This window comes from Bubalus bubalis, chromosome 2, assembly GCF_019923935.1.
Source record: "Bubalus bubalis isolate 160015118507 breed Murrah chromosome 2, NDDB_SH_1, whole genome shotgun sequence".
NCBI lineage: Eukaryota > Metazoa > Chordata > Mammalia > Artiodactyla > Bovidae > Bubalus > Bubalus bubalis.
Genome location: NC_059158.1, coordinates 56,640,963 through 56,663,641, shown reverse-complemented (window position 1 = coordinate 56,663,641; position 22,679 = coordinate 56,640,963). Strand labels below are relative to the sequence as shown.

The 22,679-nt window shown below is 41.2% G+C and overlaps 1 protein-coding gene across 9 annotated transcripts in view; it reads right to left on the bottom strand.

The window, feature by feature from the left end:
* The window catches only part of SAP130 (Sin3A associated protein 130), a 76,786-nt gene that overhangs the window by 31,640 nt on the left and 22,467 nt on the right, over positions 1–22,679 (bottom strand). For 4 of the 9 annotated variants that reach the window (XM_025272935.2, XM_025272942.2, XM_025272912.2 and 1 more), the window contains exons 8-14: positions 20,397–20,556; positions 20,152–20,242; positions 19,843–19,947; positions 15,276–15,417; positions 12,993–13,114; positions 7,668–7,970; positions 6,684–6,861 (exon numbers count right to left, since the gene is read on the bottom strand). In XM_025272935.2, the coding sequence (XP_025128720.1) occupies positions 6,684–6,861; positions 7,668–7,970; positions 12,993–13,114; positions 15,276–15,417; positions 19,843–19,947; positions 20,152–20,242; positions 20,397–20,556 (1,101 nt within the window). The remainder of the gene's footprint in view (positions 1–6,683; positions 6,862–7,667; positions 7,971–12,992; positions 13,115–15,275; positions 15,418–19,842; positions 19,948–20,151; positions 20,243–20,396; positions 20,557–22,679) is intronic. The other 5 variants (XM_006061565.3, XM_006061562.3, XM_025272954.2 and 2 more) reach the window with 3 other exon arrangements.

Sequence of the window (22,679 nt, the reverse complement as noted above, 5' to 3'; positions counted from 1 at the left end):
AGAGACAAACCCGGAATACAAGAGTCTGCGGGCATTCGAAGGATAAGAATGACACATCTGCCACACGGATCTACGGTAAAATTAAAGCACTATGTTGTCAAGTACTTTTTAATGGATTGAAAAGTTTTGTCAATGTAATAAAGGCACATTATTTAAAAAGTCAAATAGTACTAAAGAGCTTTTAACAAAACACAGCCGATCTCTTTCCCATCCTTCATCACTTCCTGCCTGTCTCTCTTTAGGAAGCAACTATTTTGACTCTTACCTGCTGCTTCTACTTTCTACCTACACATTTCCTTTGTACTTAAAATTTAAATTCGTTTAGTATTCACAATCATTATTACACCTACGTATTCATATTGACCTAAGTAAGTTAATGGAAGCTGAGTGAAAAAAGTCGATTAAGATAGCTAGTGATCAAATGCGTCATGTAGTAGAGAGGCCACATGAGGCTGAGACCAGAGCTTAGTGCTGTGGAAATCATCAATGATCGTGATGTGTAATTCTGGCAGAGTGGTAGAAGCAAATGCTAGAAGAGAACTGGTTTGAGAGAACACGTCTAGAATGAGAACATACCATTCTGCAATGCATGAATTCAGATACTGATCATCAAGGCTGTTAATATCTCAAAAAAGGGTGAACAGCAGACAGCATGTTTATCCTGGTATAATACTAACACCAGGCTTCCCAGGTGGCCAGGGATAAAGATCCACCTGCACACAGGATATGTGGGTTTCATTCCTGGGTCGGGAAGATCCTCTGGAGAAGGAAATGGCAACCTATTCCAGTATTTTTGCCTAGGAAAATCCATGGACAGAGGAGCCTGGTGGGCAACAGTCCATTGGGTTACAAAAATAGTTGGATGTGACTTAGCAACTAAACAACAAAACACTAAACTGCCAACTTATGAAGGAATTTTGCTAAAAGGGGGGAAAAAAACCAAGCCTTTAGATTAAAGTAACAACCTGGAAAATGCGGAGGAGAATAAGTGAAACTAGCAATGGGAGAGGGGGGCATGGACTGTGTTCCCTAAAATGAGCCACTGGAGTCCTAATTCCTGGTGCTTGTGAATATAAAAACATAGGGTCTTTGCAAATGTAACTAAGTTAGGGATCTTGACATAAGATCATTCTAGACTTAGAGTCTTTTAGAAAAGACCCTGATGCTGGGTAAGACTGTAGGTCAAAGGAGAAGGGGGAACAGAGGATGGGATGGTTAGATGGCATCACCTACTCAATGGACATGAATCTGAGCAAACTCTGGGAGACAGTGGACGACAGAGGAGTCTTGCATGCTGCAGTCCACAGGGTCACAAACAGTAGGACACACCTTGGCGACTGAACAACAAAAAAGTTATAGGGCAGGTCCTAAATCCAATGACTGATGTAACAGAAAGGAGATGGAGATCTGAGACAGACAGAGGCAAGGGCATGTGAATATGGAAACAGAGACTGGAGTGGTGCATCAACATGCAAAGCAATGCAAAGGCCTGCCAACCGCCACCAGACACTGGGAAGAGGCAGAGTGGATTTCCCTGAGAAGATTTCTAGGCATCGTGCTGTGAGAATAAACTTGCGTTGTTTCAAACCACCAAACTTGTGATAATTTGTTATAACAGCCCTAAGGAAACTAATACAATGGGGATACAACTGACAAATTCAGGGAAAGAGATGGCGGGGGAAAGGGAAAACTCCATGGGGCAAAAGAGCCGGTAAAAAAAGGGAGTGGATAGGCATACAGATGAAACATGGACTAAGTTAATAACTGAAGTTGGATTATGGGAATAAATTCTTATGTTCAAATTTGTATTCTGTTTAAACTTTCCACATAAAAATAAAAAAGCAAGACCAACTCCACTCACCCCAGAAAACAAACAACCCCCCACCAAACCCATAAAGAGATATACTATAAATGTACAGAATGACCAAACTTACAAAGAGTGCCAAATAACAAGTGTTGGTGATGACAAAGGCAATGATTCCACTGCTAGTGAGAGTGCAAATGGGTATAAAACCTCAACAAGCTGCTGGCGTCACCTGTTAGATCTGAACATGAGCACAGACTGCTGCTGCTACTGCTGCTAAGTCACTCCAGTTGTGTCCGACTCTGTGCGACCCCATAGACGGCAACCTACCAGGCTCCCTTGTCCCTGGGATTCTCCAGGCAAGAACACTGGAGTGGGTTGCCATTTCCTTCTCCAATACATGCAAGTAAAAAGTGAAAGTGAAGTCGCTCAGTTGTGTCCGACCCTCAGCGACCCCACGGACTGCAGCCTTCCAGGCTCCTCCACCCATGAGATTTTCCAGTCAAGAGTACTGGAGTGGGGTGCCACTGCCTTCTACATCCCAGCAAATCCCTTCTGGGGTACCACATTTATGGACACATCAAAGGTGATGTACAAAGATGTTGGGATAACATTACAGCCCCAAACTGGAAAAAACCCAAAGATCCATGGATAAATGATGCTCTTCTTATATAAGGGTATTTTAAACAACAATGAAAAGTTACAATCACATGTAGTAACATGGATGAATTGTCCAAAACCAAGTGAAAGATGACAGAGTCACAAAAATATATATATGATTCTATGGGAACTCAGAAAGAGGCAAAAGAGGGTAAGAAGAGAAACTGCTTAGTAACCTGTGGGAGGAAGTAGTGGTAATCACACAGATGTACATTGGGTTCCCTTTGTGCTAACTCATTACACTGTACATACATTATCTGCACAGTTTTCTATACATCACTGAAAATGCTGAAAGAGAAAGACAGACTGGAAGAAGCAGTGCTGGCAAACAGAGACAACTCCTTTATTTTCATTGCAAACAGGAGAAATAAAATGGGGTAGAGAATGGAGGAAAGTGGCTTAATAGAAGAAATTTTTTTTAAGATGGAAGAACAGACAGCAAGATTATACTTTTTATGTGAATAACCCACTTGCAATAAAAAACTGATGAAGGAAGAGAGAGAGAGAAGAACTGGAGCTGGAGTAGGTAAGAAAGGTTGTGATCAGAGCTCTGAAGAGGCACCCCTGGAACTCACCTGTACTGGGAAATGGAGGTGGAGCGGGGAAAAGAGGCTGGTAGGTAGGATGTGCAAGAAAAAACTGATGAAGGAGGAGAGAGAGAGAAGAGCTGGAATAGGTGACAAAGGTTGTGACGGGAGCTCTGAAGAGACACCCCTGGGGCCCACCTGTACTGGGAAATGCAGGTGGAGCGGGGAGAAGAGGCTGGCAGGTAGGATGTGACAGCGAGTTTGTGAAGTTCTCTTGCGCTTGTTGCCATTTTCTCAAGAAAGTAGGTGGCACTTTCATTAGCTACTAGTGAATGTGGGAAGAAGCTGTGGAAGCCTGGAAAAGAACAGAGATACCTGGTTGTCTGGAAGGGCGGTGAAGAAAGCAGACAGCGCTGGTCCACCATGAGACCCCAGCAGAGGTGTATGAGGTTAGGCAGGGCCAGGCAGTGTGGTGCTCCCTAACACACTGCTGCACGCATGCAGGCAGCGTGACACAAATCAGGACTCAACTCTGGTTTTGACAAAGCGAAGAGGAGGGTAAGGAACCTGAGGATGGATGAAAGCGAATGACTGCAACGGACCACAGACTCTGAACCAGGGAGAGCAGACAAAGATGTCAGGAAAGGCAGTTAGAAGAGTGAAAAGGTGGTTAAGCACCAAGAGGCTGCAGGCTTCCAGCTGGGTCTTGTTGAGTCACAGTTCTGCTGCCAGGGGCATGGAAGGAGGCAGGCTGTGGGCCACTGGGGTACAGAAAATGCTGCTAAACTTCTGAGCCGTGGAATGCTTGCACTCCTGGGGGTGCTCTGCTATGGAAGGGTGGATGCAAGGGACACATTCAAGCAACTGAGAGGCCACAGAGCTGGGAAATGTCAAATTTCTCTTTATGTTAAAGACAGTATGACAGCCAGCCAGTAGGTACCTTCTGAAGGACACACACAGTCTCTAAATCAAACCTGACTCTGTCCCAACAAGGTGGCTGCCAGTCACATGGGGCCACTAAGCACTCGAAAGGCAGTAAATGCAAGTGACCAGCAGGACCTTTAAGAAAGTTTCATTAGGGGCTTCCTGGCGGCTAAGACGGTAAAGAATGTTTCACTGAAGTTAATTTGAATTTAAAAGCTGGTATTTGACTAGAACAGTCAGATTCACAGAGTTAGGAAGTACACTGGTAATGCCAGGGGCCAGGAGGTGAAGGCACTGTAAGGGTGAAGGGACAGGGGGGATGGGGAGTTAGTATTTAGTGGAGACAGAGCTTCAGTTTAAGAAGGTGAAAATCTGGGAGGTGGATGATGGCGAGAGCTGCCCAACAATGTGAATGTATTTGATGCCACTGAAATGTATGTTAAATATGGTTAAAATAGTATGTTTTATATTATGTGACTTTTACCACAATAAAAGAAACATTTAAAAAAACATAAAAAATTAAAACTGGTATTTGATCCAGTTATTGGAAAACTTTTCAGTGTGTCTAGATGAACCTGGTTATGTGAAACTACTTTTTCAATAGCAAATTTTATGAAATTTAAATACAGACCAGGAAGCATATCTGCTGTTGAGGAGGAGTGGACTGAGAGTGGCGACGAGGCGCCAAGAGGACTGTCACCCCATCTCCAGGCACAGCAAGTGACAGGGAGGGAGGGGGAGGAAGAGACAGCCACCACTCTGGGGAGAGTCGAGGAAAAGGCCACTGAGACCCCAGAGAAGAGCCAGGACCCAGTTAGAGCAAAAAGCCACGCTCAGAGAAGCCAGGCCCCAGGGGGCTTGGATGGTAACAGGTCATCACGGAAGGTGCAGCAGAAGGGCCTTTGTACACGACAAAGCGTGGGAGAAAGGCAGGTCTCGCTGCGTTCCGTGTTGTGAAGTTTCTAAATATTTTATCCTGGAGCCAGTTGTGTGTCCACTGCACATACTGCGCCAAGCGTTTTGTGGTTTGTTAAATCAGGAAACGCTTACTCTTCAGTTCTGGTAATTTACTATGATCCCTCCTCTTCCAAGGCAGGATTCTCCTCAACTGGTGCTTTAATTTTTTGGTATTTTCTCCCCTTTTGTCTTTTTGTTCTACTGAGAGATCTCCTCAGTTTTACATTTCAACTCCTCTACTGAGTTTTCAATTTCTGCTCTCACACTTCTAAGTTCAGGACACACTCTTGTTCTCTGACTGTTCCCTTTGAGAATCATGGCCTTCCCGTCTGATGGATGCAGTTTTTTTTTGTCCTTTGAAGATGGCACTGACGGGTCTGTCTCTGTTCATGCTTTCTTAGGCTTTGTTTTTAGTTTTATTCTCTTTGCCTGGCCTTTGCATCTTTCAAACTGCCTTTTTCAGTGGTTTCTATCTTGTATTGTTAGAATCCCCGGCAGGCACCTGATATGCTGGGCTGCATGCTCATGATGAAGGAGGACTAAAAAGCTGATGGGATGCTCTGAGCTTGTGGCAGGGTTTGTCTACCTTAAGGGTGACCTGATCCCTATCTGAAGGGTCCTTAAACCCCTAGTGTAGGTATTTTTAGATCCTTCCCATCTGGCTGATGGGCCCTAGGAGAGTAGAGTCCTCATCTCAATTTCTCTTTAATTGCCAGGGTTGTGGCAGCCAAATGAGAGAAGTGGACAGGCAGTCTCAACACGCCATGCTGTCCAGGTCATCTAGTCTGCTTCTGGTACAGTGCCCTGTCCTCTGCTGCGCTGGCTGATCCTAGTGGGCCACTTGCAGAGTTCCCCGAGGCTGGGGAGGAGGTGCAGCACAGATCCGCAGTGTGGGCAGACAAGGCAGGGCCCTAACCACTTTTCAGAAGATTTCAGCTGAGCTTCCTTTCACCCTCAGTTCTTCCTGTTTCTGGTTCTTCTGAAGGTTTACAATCTAAATGAGGATGGTTCTCAATTGTTCTCTGCAGACTTAACATCCAGCATTCTCACTGCTAAGGGAATGAGTGAGTGCTTGCCTATCTGCTTTCTAGCCTCCAAGTCTTGTTGCTGTTGAGTCTTCTCCTATTCTCCCCATCCCTATATATTTATGATCTTTTAAAAAAGCCTCTTTACTAAAAGTTCTGTGGGGTTTTGACAGGAGGAGAAATTAAGAAGAGCATGTTCAATCTGCCATCTTCATTACAGGCTCTGCCTTGCATTTTCCTTGATAAGGTTACTTTATCATGAACAGACTTAGTATTTATTAAAAGACAGAGACTTGGATCTCTGTTTCACAGCAGAGCACGTTATCTTCTCGCCGATGACCCACCAACTCAGAAGCTTCTATTACAGCACGGAACACTATCTGCTACTAAATCTGATCCTTAATACACTTACTTGGAACACTGCTTGCCTGAAGCAACAATTCATTTAGGATAACGAGGAAAAAACAGACAGCACACATTACTGTGCCTATCTAGATAAGCCCAAAAAATTCAGTACAAGCTAGGGGTTCCAGCATTAAACTCTCAGAACCACAGAGAACCCTCAAAGTAATTAATATGCAACAGATGTTTACAAACTGACACCCAACTGAACCCTGGATTCTTACCATCTTACAGTCTGAACTCAGCAAGGCTCTACTGAACAACCTGGCCGGCAAGTTATTTGGGCAGAAACTGCGCTTGCTACAGCACTGGATTGGCGCCTTCTGTTTACACCAGTGATGCCGAGAACCAGAGGTGCCGTTGGACACTTCCGAGTCTACTCACCCATCCGTGGCAGGCTTCTTGCGGAGTATGCTTGGCCGTGGGGATGAGCCCTGGGCTGGAGCGTTGGTGCTCACGCTCTGGCTGTGAGTCTGCACCACGGTTGTCGCTGCTGGAGCAGCACTGAATGGGCTGCTGATTGGGTTGGCTACAATTGTGGCTCCATCCGCCAGCACCACTGCTGGAGGACACGGAGGGGGCAGGACAGAACCAGGAGAAGAAGGAAACAGGAGTAACATGACTAAAATGTCACACAAGACAAAGAACAATGATTAGACTACCACACTGAAGAGGACCCATGTTAGGACTTCTCAATTTCAAGCAGAGGATAAGAACAAAAGCAGATGGCAAAATGGGACAAGTGATAAAGCCTACTGATCAAAAACCACTTTTCGTTGCTCTACAATCATAATTACTAATAAATAAGATACATAAAGTACATACCATACTTCAAGAAATGTTCTCCTATAGATTTTTTGTAAAATATCACCGCTTCTCAATTCCTTAATGGTACTAGCATTCCAGTCTATCTTAGCTTTATGCTTTACAAACAACTCCAAAAACAATCTTAGGAAATTCCGTGGCTGTCTAGCGGTTAGGACTCTGTGCTTCTAATGCTAGGGCCTGAATTCAATCCCTGGTTGAAGAACTAGATCCCACAAGCTACACAGTGACCCAAAAAAATTAAAATGAAAAAGAAAATCCTAAAATGGAACGTAAATACTACCTTTGTAAGGGTGAATGTACCCTCTCAACTAGGAGTGCTTCTCCCCCTATGCAAATGCGTATTAAGCTACTTACATATGTAGTTTCTAATGCTCACAACGATCCTGACAGGTAAGTTTTAAGCAACTCACGTTCCAAAGAGGACACTAAGATTTCGTGAGGTTACTTGAGACCACAAAGCCAGCAAGTGGCAGAACCATGATATAAACCCTATGTATCTTTTCTCTCCATACCAAATTCCATGTAAAAAATTAAAATTACCTGAAGTCTTTCCTTCCGGCTGAGGCTGCTGGGTCCCTATTGGTGCAGGCTGAAGTCCTTGGGTGCTGATGGGGGTTGCTGAGTGAATTCCCTGTGTCCCGATGGGGGCTGGCTGGATCCCCGGGGTGCCAATGGGGGCTGGCTGGATCCCCTGTGTACTGATGGGGGCTGGCTGGATCCCTTGGATATGTCGAGCGTGAGATGCATCCACTGTCATCAACTGCATGGGGTTCAGGTGGACTGTGGATGCCACCCCTACTCCAGTCTGAGCTGTGATAGCAGAGTTTGGAGCCTGAGCTGAAACTACAAATGATGCAGAAAGTGACAAGAATGTTAGCTCTGATTAGATATAGTCGACCTAAAGAGGAAAACACTCAAATCAAAACAATTTTTCCACGTTCAAGATCTAAACTCTCAATTAAAAAAAAAGTGCTATATAAATCTCTAAACATTGACGTTTTCTCCACCTTACTTTCTATTAATTTGAGATGATCTTTCTGTAGAAATAGCATTAAAATGAGAAAAAAGCAATCATTTATTAAAAGCCAAATGTGAGCCAGGCAACTATGTAAATAATTAATACAAACTTTTGCGATCTATCCATGCCTCCCAGTCAAGAATCTTTGCTTTAATTGATAGAAGAACCACTATCAGAGGAATTTCTGAAATACAGTAGTTATTAATTTTAAATTCTAAAATATGCACTTAAGGGAACAATCAACCTGTCCTTTTTCAATCATCTACTGTGTACATTAAAAACTGACTCAACAACAAAACTGAAAACACAAACATTCCCAGGAAGAAACAAAAAAAGAAGAGATTTCTCACTATTTGTGGAAAGAAAACAAACAAAAGACTTTTCTTCTCAGAAAACAAATCTGGAAAAAGATATATGTATCTTCCATGTTCCCTGCAGCGTTACTCACAATAACCAAGATATGGAAACAAGCCATGTCCACTAGTGGATGAGTAGATCAAGAAGATATGGTATATACACACACCAAAGAACATTATCAGCTATTAAAAAGGAAAAAAATCTGAAACACTGCCATTTGTGACAATATGAATGAATCGCAAGGGTATTATGCTTAGTGAAGTCAGTCACACAGAGAATGACAAACATCATCTGATCTCACATACATATGGAATCTAAAATGCAGAAAATCACAAACTGAGCCCCTGGATAGGGAAAACAGACCAGTGGTGCCAGAGGCAAGGGCAGAGGGCGGGTGAGACAGGCTAAAGTAGTGAGAAGGAACGAATTTCCAGTTAAAGACATTAAGTTATGGGGACATTATGCACAGCATAATGGTTATAGTTAAATATACAGTATTGTAAATCTGGAAGTTCCTAAGAGTAGATCTTAAAAAGTTCTCATCACAAGAAAAAACCAATCTGGAACTGTATAGTGACAGATGCCAGCTAGACCTGTGGTGATTATTCTGCAATATAGGTAAATAATGAATCATTATGCTGTACATGTGAAACTAAGGTATGTCAATTATATCTCATTTTTGGAATTTTAGAATTTCTTGGCAGAAAAGCTACGACAAATCTAGACAGCATATTAGAAAGCAGAAACAACACTTTGCTGACAAAGGTCCATCTAGTCAAAGCTGTGATTTTTCCAGTAGACATGTACAGATGTGAGAGTTGGACCATAAAGAAGGCTGAGTTCTGAAGAATGGATGCTTTGAAACTGGTGTTGGAAAAGACTCTTGAGAGTCCCTTTGACAGCAAGGAGATCAAACCAGTCCATCCTAATGGAAATCAATCCTGAATATTCACTGGAAGGACTGATGCTGAAGTTCTAATACTCTGGCCTCCTGATGTGAAGAGCTGACTCACTGGAAAAGACCCTGATATTAGGAAAGATTGAGGGAAGGCAGAGAAGGGGATGATAGAGGATGAGATGGCTGGATGGCTCAATGGACATGAATTTGAGCAAATTCTGGGCAACAGTGAAGGCCAGGGAAGCACGGCATGGCAGTCCATGGGGTGGCCAAGTGTCAGACACGATTTAGTGACTGAAAAACAAATACTCCAATTTTAATAATATAATTAAAAATGTTTTATAAATGACAAACAAAAAGGTAAATTATTATTATGCATTAAGAATAATGAAGTGATAGAACATGGAAACTTAAAAGTCACTGTTATAGTACAATTCTTCCTTTGTAGAATACACACATACACAATTTCCAGAGCATTACAGTTTCTTCCTGAGAAGTGTACCCATGTTATTTCTGTTACACAACAGTTTTTTGGTCATTTGCCTGCTGTAGAACCTGTAGTCTAGTTACTACTACAAGCCTTTTTAAGACCCAATCTTATTTCACACTTTATATTCTCACCCACACCATGTGTGTGTGCGTGCTCAGTCATGTTCGACTCTCTGTGACCCTATGGGCTATAGCCTGTCAGGCTCCTCTAATCATGGGTTTCTCCAGGAAAAGAATACTGGAGTGGGCTGCCATTTTTCCTCCTCCAGGGGATCTTCCCAACTCAGGGATTGATCCTGTGTCTCCTGCATGGGCATTAAGGTTCTTCAGTACTGAGCAAGATTTAATCTTATTCCACACTTTGCATTCTTACTCACACTATGCTTCCACCAAAACAAAACCACTCTGGTTTTTCAAGCACATATTTTAGTTAATACTTTATTCACAGACAGAAATGTGCTTTTCTCCAGTCCTACCATGGCTCTGCCCCATCCATTCTGAAAGATGCTTCCCAAATGTCATTTCTTTTAGGAAATCATTCCTGACCTCCAACCCGACCTTCTCAAGTAGAAGTAACCTCTTACCTCAGAAACAGCGTGGCTTTGCTCAAGTCTCTCTTGTGAGCTTGAGCATATTACAGTATCTTTTCACATCTCATCTCCTTACTAGACTCTCAACTTGTTGAAAGTAACATCTGTTTATAAGTCAATTTTAAAACAGAGCTAGCATAGGATCTTACATAGAATTTCAATAAATATTTGTGGAATTAATAAATGAATGAATGAATAAACCAATGAATGAAACGGAAAACACCTCCGCAACAAGTGAATTTTCAGTAACAATATGAGAGGCATCAATTCCTTGCAAAATATATAGATTATATACCTATAGTCACACACATATATATACAGTTACATATATGTGCCGTCACTTCAATCATGTCCTAATCTTTGCAACCCAATGCACTGTAGCCCTCCAGGCTCCTCAATCCATGGGATTCTCCAGGTAGAAATACTGGGTGGGTTGCCATACCCTCCTCCAGGGGATCTTCCCAGCCCAGGGACTGAACCTGAATCTCTGGCATTGCAGGCAGATTCTTCACCACTGAGCCACTGGGGAAGCCCTATAGTTATATATCTAGACTTATATATTCATCTCTCCACCTAACTTATAATAGACCAAAAAGATCTCATCTGTAAAAGCAACCAAGACCATGAACAACTGTTCTAATTACCATAAACTATATAGTAAAGTGATCCATATTTGGCAAGATCAGAGCCTATTATATACAAATTTTCCTGTTCTGTTCTTGACTTAAAAATATCTGTTTTAAAACAAGCTAATAAATTCATGATACTTGAAAACAGGATACTGTTAGCTGGTTTCTAAATGACTTATTCATCTGTGTCCATCCATGTGCAGACAAATACTACACTACCTCACATCTGCACCAACAAGGACGGTTTGATACTGGAAGAAATAAAGTACTGATTTTGCTATTTATTTTTCTGTGTTAGTGTCCATCAGGGCTACTGCAGAGGTGAAAAAAGAATAATGTAGACACAGGTGACTGGCACGTTCCCCAATACTTCAGACAGTGTTCTTATGAAGGATTTTTACAATAAAAGTTTATACATAAGTGATAGTGTCTGCATAGTCAGCTCTAGCTCAAGAGAGTCTGCATGCTCTTTTCAGTTGCTTAGCGTTCAGAGAAATACATAGTGGTCATGAATGATTGATGCCTTCTCCAGAAAGGCAAAACAACTGCACTGTTAGGGAAGTATCAATGGGCTGAGCTAGTGGATGAAGGAAGGAACCTGAAGGCAAGTGCTATTACTGATTAAGAGACTCAAAGTTTTCAGCAATCAGTGTAACACACAGACATGCTTCTACAATACTTTTAGCATCCCACTTGTGGCAACAATCAATTAAACAAGATTTTACTTTATAAGATTGCTAATAAAGAACAGTTATGAATTCCTTTTAAAAAGAAAGTTTTTAAAAACAAACATTTCTTCCCTGACCCTCAGCAAAAAAAAAAAAAAAACATCAAAGCACACACACAAAAAATGTAGAGGTGGAGGAACCTGTTTTCAAAGCTGTTTAAACATCCCAGTGTTTGAAAGCTTTAGATTAGCGCTGTCCAACAAAAATATAAGTAATACATGCAATTTTAGATTTTCCAGTAGCCATGTTAATAAAATACAGGCCAAATTAATTTTTATGACACATCTCGTTTAACTCAATATATCCAAAAAATGATAATTTTAAAATAATAATAAGAGTTATTAGTAACATGTTGTAAATTCTCTTTTCCATATTATGTCTTCAAAATTCAGGGCATATTTTACTCTCAAATCACATTTCAATTCAGAGACTGAATTTTTATCAGAAATACTTGATTTCTATTTTGATTTCATAAAATCAACAATTTTGCAAAAAGTAGTTTCATACTGCTAAGTTGTTCCAAACATATTTGAAATTTCTCTCATTTTAATTTAAAACAAAAAATTCAGTTCTTCGTTTGTGCCAGGTTGGCTTCAAATGCCCAGTGGCCACAGGCGGCCCTGGCTGCAGCCCCGGAGGCACATGAGAAGGACAACGGCCACAGTCTGATAACCTGGCTTTCTCAGGCCTGAAGTGAATGGAGGGTCTCACGGCAAAAGATTATACAAACCTTGCAGTTTAAGTATTGTTTACTTTGGATTGGCAAAAAGAACACTATTAACAAGACTGGACGGTGAATGTTGAGCATAACTGGGCTAACATTAAAAACACAACAAATAACCCATGAAACAGACGCCCCATAAGAGTACAGCTTTATTCATTTTTAACTGCACTACCATTTTAAGGGATAACAAAACTTATCGTAATTATCCTCAGGGTGGGATAAAATCATGCTAATATCACTAATAAGTAACAACCTTTTACAGTCATAGAAATGGTGATTTACAACCGTAAAGCTTTAGATTTCAGCCTTATCTGACTCTGAAAATTGAAGCTAGAATCATTAAATTCATAGTAGTAATACCCACTGATCAATTTCTATCTCATTGCTTGCAAAAACTAAAATGTTAAGTCACCGTAACAGTGGGGTTCATACCTGGATACTGTCGAATGGTGGACACAGAGCTGGTGATTGGGGTGTAGGTGTGAGCAGCCAGTGGGTATGCAGAAGGTGGGTACGTTGGGAGAAAGTACTGGAACTGAACAGGAACAGATGGTCTACAGATGGAACACAGATAATATGAACCAAAATGGTCTATTTCCTTCTTTCCCTTCAAATGGTCCTATCGCCTACAAACTCTTCATACTTTTAACTGCCTTACCAACATTTCTCAAGTTGTGTCCCAAACAATTATATCAAAGGACACAGACCTAGAGAAAGTAGTATTTTAACCTTGATGGACCTAAAGATTATCAATATTAAGTGAAGCAAGTCAGAGAAGACCACTGTCATATATCATCGATATTTGGGATCTAAAATATGATCCAAAGGAGCAAAACAGAAACAGGCTCACAGAGGCAGAAAACAAACCTGTGGTTACAAAAGGGGCAAGGGGTGAGGAGATGTAAACTGGGAGTTTGGCATTAGCAGATACCAACTACTATATACAAAATAAACAACATGGCCCTACTATGTAGTGTAGGGAAACATATTCAGTATTCTATAATAAACCATAATGGAAAATATGGGAAAAAATGTATACATACACATATAGCTGAATCACTTTGCTATATACCAGAAACTAACACAATACCATAAATCAACCATACCTTGATAAAAACAAACAAAATATCCCCAAGCTGATGAGCGTTTCTAGGGGTGGGATGGGGAGGGAGGTGGGAGGGAGGTTCAAGAGGGAGGGGACATATGTATGCCTATGGCTGATACATGCTGATGTTTGCTGGAAACCAACACAATATTGTAAAGCAATTATCCTTCAACTAAAAATACAAAAATTTAATTATAAAAAAATAAGCATTTCTATACACCGTAATAATCAAACACGAGTATTTAAAAAGGATCCAATCATGAAATCACTGCATACACACTCTTCCTGGTTTTCACTGTGAGGCAGGAGACGTGAACCACAAATACAGAACGTGGGAGGCAGTGGGCTTGAACCAGAGGCACCCGGATGCACTTGTGTTAAAAATGCTATCTACTTCCTACCTCTCCTGCTAAAGGGCCTAGAAGAAATGACAGTACAGTCAAGATAAACAGATCTAATGCCTAGATCTTGGTTCTAAATGATGAAAAGGAACCAGGGCTCAGAGAGATCAAGTTCAAGAGGAGCTTCAAGTATTTTGTTGTGGTGAGAAGTAAGGAAGGGCTAGAATGACCAGGACAGTAAAACCCACAGGAACTAGTCCGAAGGGGCTCCCAAGGACCAACCTGGAGACAATGTGAGCATTAAAACAGGTGACAGTAATGGATTACAATTATGAATAAACAAAACCAAGTCCATGAGCCCATGTGGATTTTTAAAAAATAAAATACACAACAAAAGAAATAAATGAGGATTGATAAAATTTCTCTACGTGAGGATGCCAATCGATAAACATAAAGGAAATGAGAGAAAAAAAAAATCACTATCTTGCAACCATCATATTGCAAGCATCAACACATCCAGCCAATAATCAACAGAAGCAAAGACTACTGAGTAAAAGTTTATTGGGGAGTAGGATATCTATAGTCTCAAGGTATTTCCACACAGATTAGTTATTTACAAAGAAGAAAGATATAGCTTTACAGTAGAAAATCTGACAAACATCAACTTCATGAAGCAATGTTGACACAACCAATAACGGGAGAACAGGAGAGCATGAGCTCTGTGGTATACAGCAACGAGAAGAGCTTATCCCCTAACGGCATTCAGCCCCCAAACGCACAGGCTGAATCTAACTATGCGGAACAATCCAACAAGCGCAAACTGAAGAATATTCTGCAAAAACAACTAGCCAATCCATACTCTTCTAAAATGTCAATGTATGAAAGAGAGTGGAATGCTAAAGGATCATTTCCGATGCCCATACTGTGGTTAAATGAGAACAGTTTTGTTCTCTGGAGGAAAATGGGAAATTACACTTAGGTATAAAAGGGTCATGATGCTGTCACCCTTACATTCAAAATGGCTCAAAATAAATTAAACCAAGAAATACACAAGGCAAAAAAAAAAAAAAAACGATACTAGAACATTCATCAGAAGGAGAATGAGTAAATACAGCACAGCTTCATTCATAAAATTAAAGAAATCATACAATGTATTGGATTTTCAGGGGTAAATTTGAAAATAAGGAAATATATGCCATATTTGTGGGATAATTTGTTTTACTGAAAAATCAAAACAATTGGTGACATGATGGGGTACATTCCTCCTACCTATTATCACTGCGGGTTTCCATGGCCACAGGATTTGGAGAGGCTCGATGTCCTGAAATGGGAATCAGGCTACTCCTCTCTGCAGGGTAGTCAGGCTGGATCCGAGGCGACGTGTGTGTGATTTGCTGAGGCACCACCTTAGCTACAAAAAAGTATCATCCAATTACATTACTGCTCAAATGCTTCTACTGGCATGCTGAAACATTCTCGGTCAGGAACAATCTTAAGAATGCAAATGTTAATAAGAAGCCTAGATATTTAATCAAAATAAAAAATGAAAACATGAGTACCTATGGGTTCAACTGAATTATTTCAATCTGACAATACACTGATACATTCACAACTGTTACTTGTCAAAGCAGGGTTCAATATTAATCAGATCAGATCAGTTGCTCAGTCGTGTCCGACTCTTTGCGACCCCATGAATCACAGCATGCCAGGCCTCCCTGTCCATCACCAACTCCCGAAGTTCACTCAGACTCATGTCCATCGAGTCACTGATGCCATCCAGCCATCTCATCCTCTGTAGTTCCCTTCTCCTCCTGCCCCCAATCCCTCCCAGCATCAGAGTCTTTTCCAATGAGTCAACTCTTCACATGAGGTGGCCAAAGTACTGGAGTTTCAGCTTTAGCATCATTCCTTCCAAAGAAATCCCAGGGTTGATCTTCAGAATGGACTGGTTGGATCTCCTTGCAGTCCAAGGGACTCTCAAGACTCTTCTCCAACACCACAGTTCAAAAGCATCAATTCTTTGGCACTCAGCCTTCTTCACAGTCCAACTCTCACATCCATACATGACCACAGGAAAAACCATAGCCTTGACCAGACGGACCTTTGTTGGCAAAGTAATGTCTCTGCTTTTGAATATGCTATCTGGTTGGTCATAACTTTCCTTCCAAGGAGTAAGCGTCTTTTAATTTCATGGCTGCAGTCACCATCTGTAGTGATTTTGGAGCCCAGAAATATTAATACTTTATTACAAACATCAGCAAGTGGGCCCTTTCCCCCTGACTTGGCTTCCTGGAGACTTTTTTTTTTTAAAGGAGAAGACTTAAAAAAACAAAAAGTGAATACAGAAATGGCAAATACTTTTGATTCTTCTCCAGGGCCCTTAACCAATTAGTAATAAATGTAGCTAATTAGTAATGAGATCATTTCAAGCTCAGTTTTCTCATCTATGAGGAAGTCTTCTTTAGATGACTACTTTATTTTTAAAGTCTCTTGAGTGTCCTGAGATTCTGCATATTTTATGGCAAAAATAAAAATAATAGTTTTCAAATTTAATTCCACCTGTATAAAGACCCAACCACAGCAACGACAGGCACATAAACAGCAGAGACTGGGCTGGCGTTAGCACATCACCCAAAGAACGGCACACTGAGCACCAGCTCCCCGCCCCCACCCCCATGCCCAACTAGCTTCCGAGGAAGGCAGCTGGGGAGTCTCTGTAGGAAGATGGTGGGATGCCCAAGTTCACCACTGAGGATGGCCCCGATGTCTAATGCAGACAGAAGTCAGCACGATGCGCTTTTCATCAGTAGTAAGTAGAGACTGTGCTGAGTAAAAAGCAACTAAGCCTTGTTTTGTCAGTATGCCCATAAAAGGGAGGAGAAAAAATAATGCTTCCAATAGGGAAGTACCTGTCATTTGGTAGAGTAGCTAAGCAGAGGTTGGTTACCACAAACACATACATGAAAAATATTTTTACTTTTTCCTAATTAAAAATGTCTTCAATTATTTAAAAAAAAAAAAAGAAAAGAAAAACCCTTCAGGAAAATCACAATGCAGAAATCATAAACTGGGGCTATTTTCAAAGATGATTCCTGTTTTCTGAACACCATGATCACCTAATCTGAGACCACTATCATGTGTGGAGAAAAATAAGGATGTCATTCTCCTGGAAACAGGCATTTATGGCAGGAAGGAACCCTATGCTTACAGTTAATCAGACTTTTTCCCCTGACCCAATACTTTCCTAGTAATAACAATGGCTGAATCCAATACTTAATCTCACCTGGAGAAAGCAAGTGACACAAAAAGCCACTCAGGTGGCTTCAATACACCTCTTATGCCCCTAACTTGAAAATCAATACTCCGAGGGTTCTTATCAGGTATCCCTTCTGAATCGAGGCACTTCTATACAGGGATCCTATTATGATGTAACAAATATTTGGATTATTACACAAGAGGAAAACAAAACTAGAGCAAAAATCCTGATGGAACTTAGACAAAATCACATTAAGTGGCAGATGTTTAAATCTGTTTGGACACATCTGTCGAATGATTTTCATATCTAGAATTTAGTAAATGGTAAAACATCGAAGATAAATGAGCTAGAGAATATAACCACAGACTACAGTTAGAGAATGTAACTGCAAATACTCAGGAGAGGCAGAATTGGTAGGTTCAGCCAAATGAATGAACATTATTTGTCTCCTAGTACTTTTGGTGAGTTTACTTCCACAGTATTACTCTTAGGAAGATAGAGTGACATTAATAAAAACTGATCTCTAAATGATTCTTCACAGAGAGGGTTCAAGACACAACCAGAGAGCCCCTCTGGGGTACACAGCTCCTCTTTACTGGTCTGATTTTCTTCATAGCTACACATTCCCTAGTGAGACTCTCGACTATAAAATGAAAAGAAAGGGCTTGGCTCTGACTTTATACAGTGCTGAGGATGACTGATGACACTGTTAGGTACAGCCAGAAAATAATCTGAAATGGCAACACGGAGCAGTCAGCGATCTTCTTCAACATAAGTGTTTTAATGCTAGATACGCCAACCCCAAACTTCACAGAAGTGATGTTAAATTCAGAGGGGTGGGAAAGAAGTTTGGGCTCTCTAATGCCAAGCAACAGTGAGCAGGAGCGTGAGCAAGACCACAGTATCCTCTCGCTAAGAGCGTGCTGTGGGGCTGAGCACCAGTTTAGAGGCTGGCACTCTGGCTTCTCTGAAAACGGAGCAAGTTTCCTGGGTCCTACCGATATTCTGGAAATGTGCCCTCAAAGTTTGCTACGAGGGCTGTGGAAGCTCTAGCCTGTCACATGCACAAAGGAAGGATGTGGGGAGGGAGGGCCCACCTCAGAGCTGGGACGCAGCAGGCTAGGGAGTCACACTTGTGTGTCTGGTCACCAGGTCTCTACTTTGAAAAGCACAGCATGTTATAAATACAGCAGCTGTCTCGTATCTTTAGGAGTGAAGGAAAGTAAGACGGCACACTCACTGTTACAGAACCAGGGCACAGTCAACACTACCAACCTGAAACCTGTGACTTGTGGGTTAAAGAGGGGCGTGTTCTGCCGCACACACCACAGTTTCTGCTTTGGAAGCTCTGAAGTGAGCTACCAGCTCTGAGGACCGGTGTTGGCAACTCGCGGGCCAAACCTTGCTGATGCCTGTTTTGGCCCATGAGCGAACAATGGGTCTACATTTTTAAACGGTTGGGGGAAAATTAAACAGAAAAATATTTTGTGACATGTGAAAATGATATGATATTCAAATTTCCATGCCCATTAAACGTCTTACTGAAACACAACCACACTCTTTTGTTTACATAGGTGGCTCAGACGGTAAAGCATCTGCCTGCAATGTGGGAGACGCGGGTTTGATTCCTGGGTGAGGAAGATCCCCTGGAGAAGGAAATGGCAATCCACTCCAGCACTCTTGCCTGGAAAACCCCATGGACAGAGGAGCCTGACAGGCTACAGTCCATGGGGTGGCAAAGAATCGGATACGACTGAGCGACTTCACTTTCACTTGTCCATAGCTAAGTGGCTGTATACACCTATGAGGCCTGCAGAACCTGAGGCATTTATGATCTGGCCCTATGGAAAAAGCCTGCCAATCTCTTCTCTCCATCACTCAAGTCTGGCTGCCAAAACCTTAACAGATGTTTTTCCTGGCCACACTAAATGGCTTACAGGATCTTTATTTCCTGACCAGGGATCCAACCCAAGCCCTGACAGTGAAAGTGCTGAGTCCTAACTACGAGACCACTAGGGAAATCCCTCAAATATTTTTTAATAATGAAAATATACACATATTTAAAGGGGGAGTAAACAAAGCCTGGAAGGAATTTTAGGGTGGTCATGAAGTACTCTGGGTGTCACTCAAGACAAGAACCTTGGGGAAGTGACTTGAGGTTTAGCATTCTTCCCACTGTTGCATCACCCAGAGATTTTTCCCGAACAACCTATTAGTGTACAAGTTCCTTCCATTCCTGATTTTTGCTTCTTTCTTGCTTTTCCTATTTTTCCTCTCAAACTTTTACCAGTGAAGTTAATTTATTTTTTTAAAAAGTACACATAGAAGAGGCAAAGTTTGATGAGTAAGTCCAAAGTGGAGTTAAAATAGTTTGAGCTCTCAAAGACTGTTACCTTTTCTTGCTCTACCATCAAAATGCGAAATCTGTATGTCAAATAATATTCAAAGTTAAAAGTCAGCGTTGCTTTGAAAATTAACAACAACAAAAAAAAGTCAACACTAACCATCTATATGAAGACCCAGTCAGATGGGCTGAAAAATTCCTTGTAAGCTTCTGTCTGCACGTTGCATGACACTTACCAACTGGTATGTTTGAGGTGGTCACGGCAGTAGCATGTGACGAATGTGAAGGCATTGTCATGGTAACAATTGTACTTGTTGGAGCTTGTGTGTGTGATACTGATCCTGGAACAAGAGAGAAAGGGAAATTCTTCAACAATGGCCTCTCTGCATTTATTACATACTCTCAAAATCCCAAGATTTTGGGAAAAGTTAAGAGAATTTTTCTAGCCTAATTCTCATTCTCTGCCTGAAACTGAGAAGTAAAAATGGAACCCACAACTTACGCCTCCTCCTCACCTGGCAGAAAGAGCAGGGCTGCTGACTTACCGGCCGTGGTTGCAGAAGGAATGGTGTTGGTTGCCAAGATAGGAGCCACTGTTGCTGCAGCCACTGGTGTGCCAGTACTGAAGATCGTTTTCTGTGCGCGGAACAGCCCACAACACAATTACAAACAAGAACTTCTCCCACTCAGTCTCCTTTAAAAGCAACCATTCCCTTCAATATTGCCAGGCTTTAAGCCAGACTTGCACAATTCTGGTTTTAACCCACAGAGTATACAGATGGCTCTTCACCTCTGGTTTTACCTGCGCCATGGTATGCAGCTGCTGTTTTGGTGTTCCCAGCGCAGGGTGAGATGGCAGTGTGATTCTTGTTGTCACATCCCGTGACTGGGCAGGACGCTGAATACTAATTGCTGCAGACGGTGGATGCTGGAGAGACAGAGTTGGCCGACTGGGAAGACAGAAAAGACATGACAATCTATGACGTTTCTCCAGACATAATGCAGGCAGTCTTGTGCAAGATCAGTCAGAGTTTTACTTTTTTACATGTCTATGAAGTCCACAGGTGAACCAATAAACTTAACTGTCCATCGATTTTCTCTCTTTAAACTGCCATAACCTTTCATCTGGAAAGGCATCAAGATGTGTGCGATCTAAATCGCTTCAGTCATGTCCGACTTTTTGCAATGCTATAGACTGTAGCCCGCCAGGCTCCTCTGTCCATGGGATTCTCCAGGCTAGAATACTGCAGTCAGTTGCCATGCCCTCCCTCCAGGGGATCTTCCCCCTCCCAGTGACCAAACCCATGTCTTTTATGTCTCCTACACTGGCAGGTGGGTTCTTTACCACTACCGCCGCCTGGGAAGCCCACGAACCAAATAAATTAATCCTTAATCATCTGAGTATCTTCAACATTAATAATCAACACTCTCTGACAATCTCGAGCAAGTATTATTATAATAAACACACTTCACTCTGTGAACAAAGTGAAGATAAGGTTCTAATTGTTATGAGGGAAGATTACAGAAAACCCTGATTAAAAGTTTAACCTTGATCCCTGAAGCACTTCTTTCTTCCCCCAGTTTTATATCATCCCTTACCACATGATAAAGTTACAGTTATGAATGCCTAATTGAAAAGGATATCAACACAGACAGCATGTCAAATTAACTGGCAGCAAGCTACTGAAATTACAAAAATGGTAAGATAATTGAAGCTGAATTCCAATCAGAGAGAGGGAGAGTGGGCTATTTAATAAATGATGCTGGGAAGACTATGTAGTCATTTGAAAAAAATAAGACTGAATCCCTACCTTCACACAATACACCAGGATAAATACGAAAATAATGAAAGGTTTAGTGGAAAAAAAACACACACATGAAAAAAAGATAGAATTTTTTTTATAGCCTTGGAGTGGGGGAGAGCTTTCTAACAATCTACCAAAAATTTGAGATTTTTGGTCTCAAAATCCAAAAGCTATAAAAGATCAATAAACTTAACTCTAAACAAATAAGCAAACCTCCTAAAACTCACTACAAGCAAAGTATCATAAAGACTCATAGATGAAAGTGTAATCTTAATACACTAACAACTCCTAGAAATCCACGAGAAAAATAACAGTCCAATAAAAAAAGAGGCCAAGGATATGAATAGGCAGTTTGCTAAAAAGAAAAAAAATGGCCCCTTAACAAAGTGCAAAGACTCTAAGTCTTAATCAGAGGAAGAGAAATGTAATTTAAAAGACACTGATATAGCATCATTCACCTATCAGATTGGCAAAATTCCTCAAAACTCACAGTGTACTCTGTTGTTTAAGCTGTAAGGGAACAGGAAATTTTAAATATTCTGCAGGCAGTGTAAATTGGTACAAACCCTAAGGAAGGCAATTAAGACACAGGTATCAAAATTACAATCACATTCACCTTGTGATCACTTTTAGGAATTTATCCTACAGATTTCTTGCACACATGCATTAGGACCTAAGTATAAAGTTATTCACTGTAATATTATTTATGATAGTACAGGACAGGAAACAAACCTCAAATCCTTTTATACAATGGATCATCATATTGGTCCTAAAAGAACAATGAAATTCCACATACTGAAAAGGAAAACTTTCAATATATGTTGCCATAAACATATATATATAAACCAACCCAAAGAGGAATATATGAATTATGAGACTCACATGCAGCCAGCTGCAGTAACAGAGCAGCTTAGGAATCCATGAATTATACAATTTTGGGGGTAAAAGGATAAAAGTTAAGAACTGCATTTGAGTTCAATTGCAGTTATGAAACACTGGAAGGATACCCCAAAAGCTATTAACATGTTACCTTACAAAAGGCAAAGGGAAAGGATCACAGAAACCTAGCAGATGGGGGATGGAGGAGTGATACTCCTTACTGCACACCTTTTTATGCTTTTGGAACCATGTGAATATAAATTAGGAGGAAGAAAACATGAAAATTTAAGCTGTAAAGGTGATGTGACTGGGATCTCATGTATCCAAACTAAGCAATGGTTTCACCATAGGGATCCTCTCTCAAAATGCTTTAAAATCAGACCTGGTGG